The 3,248-nt window shown below is 48.5% G+C and overlaps 1 protein-coding gene across 1 annotated transcript; it reads right to left on the bottom strand.

Moving 5' to 3' along the window:
* Positions 1-336: 336 nt before the first annotated feature.
* LOC102757054 (chromosome unknown open reading frame, human C20orf173) lies at positions 337-1,465 on the bottom strand. Its single transcript, XM_006764620.1, has 4 exons — positions 1,154-1,465; positions 746-924; positions 502-667; positions 337-363 (listed from the first exon to the last, which is right to left on the bottom strand). Exons 1-4 carry the CDS (start codon positions 1,463-1,465, stop codon positions 337-339), a joined length of 684 nt encoding a protein of 227 aa, XP_006764683.1.
* Between the last annotated feature and the right edge of the window lie 1,783 nt (positions 1,466-3,248).

Here is a 3,248-nt window from a genome sequence, read left to right as displayed (position 1 = left end):
GGGAAGGAATCAGATCATGCAGGGTCTTGAAAGCCAGGCAGAAAAGTTTAGGCTCTATGCTGAAGTAATAGGGGCAAAAAGTTTTAAGTGAGGAAGGGATATGACACTTAACTGGGTCACAGATGGACAAGGCACAGAACAGCCATGAGCCCCAGGGTGGGTACTGGCCCTGGTTATCCAACCTGTTGCCCTGGTTGCATCCGAGGAAGGTGGAGCTGATCCCGAGGACCTGGGGAAGGGGGGTGGGGCCTGCCTCCCTGCGGCCCTTCCCAGAGGAGCCCAAGCCATAGCTCACCCCTCTCATCCTCCTACCTGGTCTGTGTTATGTCCATTCCACTAGGGAATGAGATCTTCTTCCAAAATCTAAGAAAGAATTAGGAGATGGGGGTGTTCCAGCAGCTCCTGAGACCTGGGCATGTCCTGTAGCTGCCTCAATAGGTCACCCTGCAGTCACCTCCCCTCATCTCCATGCTAAGACTGTCCGAGTTCCCAGACCTTCACCTCCTGACTCAGGGCATCTGAGGTCCATGCCAGCCCAGAAAGCTTCAGGACAAGCAGAAGCAGCTGTCTCCAGTAGCCCTGGTCCCCCACACTTCTTCGGCAGGTGAAGCGTCCCCTGGTTTGGTTCCCTACTGTCTTGAAGCTCTGAACAGGGGCCTGGTTCATCCTGAGAAGAACAGAAACTGGCAGAACTCTGGGAGCAGGCCTGGGCCTTCCTGCTCCCTGCGCTCTCCTCAACACCCACCCGAAGACTGTGGTCTGTGGGGTGACATTGCTGCTGACGACAGAAGCCCGCAGGATCGTCGAGTTCCCCACCAGCACGCATGTCCTGCAGTACAGATCATTATGGCTCACTGAGGATCTGGGAATCACCTTGAACAGCTTCTCCCACATTTTCCCCAGCTCGCTTGCTGAGTTCATGCCCTGGAAACAGCAGGAGGGAGGAGATTGAGGGTTAGGACCCAGGTATCAGCTCCCAGTGGAAAGAACGCAGCCCAAGGGGGTGAGAGCGCCATCCAGAGGTCAGGGGCTGAGGCTCTGAAGACGGGAGGTGCACCAAGCCAGGGCCAAGATAGGGGTTTGGGCCCGAAAGTGGAAGATGGGCGAGGCCTGGGAAGGACAGGGGCAGGGTAGGCCCAGGATAACCACTGACCAACCACCAGAGCACAGCATCAGGGGTCATGGACTCTGTTTTCCCCATCAGGTACCCCATCGTCTTCTCATAGCATGCATCAAACCAGTTCTGTTCTCTGACTGTGTGGTGGCAGAGGGAGTCGTTGAGGGTCTCAGCTGGGCAGCCACACTCCTTGAACTTAAGCCACAGGCAATTGCCACGCCATGGTACCAAGGTCATCGCTTTTTCCTGGGGTGCCGATGTGGGTTTCTGATCCAGGCAGGGGACCATCAGGCACAAGATGAGCACCCAGAAGACCCATAGGACAAAAATCTGCCACATGCACTTCATGTCTGGCTTAGGCGATGGCTTCCATTGGCAGGCAGTAAACTGGCTCCTTTACCTGGGTCAGGGGCAAAGGAATGAGATCACAAACAGCCTCTGTCCCCCACAAGCCTCTGTCCTGTTGGCTTCTATGGAGCCGCAATCCTCCATACCGTACCTCCTCCCAAACCCTCATCTTCTGCCTCCTTATCCATTTGCTCACCTCCAAATAGGACTCTAACTGGGCCTGGAATAGAATGTGCAAAAGCAGAAAGATAATATATGGTGTGTCCTGTACCCTCCCTGCAGGAGGAAAGCTTGGCTCTCAGTGGGGTCCTGCCACCCAGTTATATCACTGATCTCATCACAAAGTGCACATTGTGACCTCCCTCCTTTCGCCTGCCCGGGCAGAGCCACCACCCTATCCTGTCTGTAACACACAGCTGCCTACACTGAATGGAAAAGTCATGAAGTCAGGGACCAACTTCGTCTTCTTTACTTCTGCATCCCTAAAACTCAGAACCATTTCATAAACATCTATGGGATACAGGAACAGAGTAGAGAGGGAATTTAAATCCTATTCTTGTGCAATACCCCCTTCTCCAATTGTGGAACCGGCTCAGACCTCTCTTCTCTTCTCTAACCTTCAGCTATTGGACTTCCACTAAGATGTCTCAGAGACCTCTCACTGAACAAGCCTGAGGCTGAACTCAGATTTTTTCCTTTAAACCAATTGTTTCCCAAGATTTCTCTGTCTCTACATGGTCCCACCATTCACTCAGTTGCTAAAGGCAGAAGCCCATGTGTTATCCTCGACTTCTCCCTCTCCTATGATTTCCAAATCCATTTTTAATGTATGTTTTTATTGATTCCAGAGAGAGGAAGGGACAGGGAGAGAGAGATAGAAACATCTATGAGAAAGAAACATTGATCGTCAGCCTCCTGCATACCCCCCGCTGGGGATCGAGCCTGCAACCCAGGCATGTGCCTGGACAGTGAATCGAACCGGTGACCTCCTCGTACATGAGTCGATGTTCAGCCACTGCACAACACCGGTGGGGTCAAATCCATTTGCTTCTATCTCTAAATTGCATCCTCTTCCTCTTCAAGCCTAGCCTGGGCATTTTATAGCTTTTAAAACAATTCACACAAAAGTTTGAGTAAGGTCTGTCATCCAGTTAGTTAATTGTATTGTACTGAGGTCAATTTCCTGGTTTGAAAAATGCAGTATTGGTACTATATGGTAAGATGCTACCATTGAGAGAAACTGAGCATCAGTACCAAAAAATGTTGCGGGTTTGATTCCCAGTCAGGGCACATACCTAGGTTGTGAGTTCAATCCCCAGTCAGAGAGTATATGAGAGGCAACCAATTGAATTGATGTTTCTCTCTCTCTCTCTCTCTCTCTCTTTGTGTGTCTCCCCCTTCATCTCTCTAATATCAATGAAAAATATCCTCGGGTGAGGGTTTAAAAAAAGAGAGAGAAAGAGAGAAATTGTTTGATGGGTACATGGGCCCTCTCCTTACTATTTTTGCAATTTCTTATGTGCCTATAGTTATTTCCAAAAAAAAAAAAATTTTTTTTAAATCATCTAGAAGAAGATGCATAGTAAATTGAATTGTTTATTTATGTCAATTGATATAATCTTTTTACTGTTGTAACACTCAAAAACTTAATCATTTTAACCATTTTAAAGTGTACAATTCATGGTGAGCACACAATACAATATACAGGTTATGTATTATAGAATTGTAACCTGAAACCTATATAATTTTATTAACCAATGTCACCCCAATAACTTCAATAAAA

This window comes from Myotis davidii, unplaced genomic scaffold, assembly GCF_000327345.1.
Source record: "Myotis davidii unplaced genomic scaffold, ASM32734v1 scaffold38, whole genome shotgun sequence".
In the NCBI taxonomy this organism is placed as follows: domain Eukaryota; kingdom Metazoa; phylum Chordata; class Mammalia; order Chiroptera; family Vespertilionidae; genus Myotis; species Myotis davidii.
Note: the sequence above shows the minus strand (reverse complement) of the source record. Positions and strands in the feature narration are given on the sequence as shown.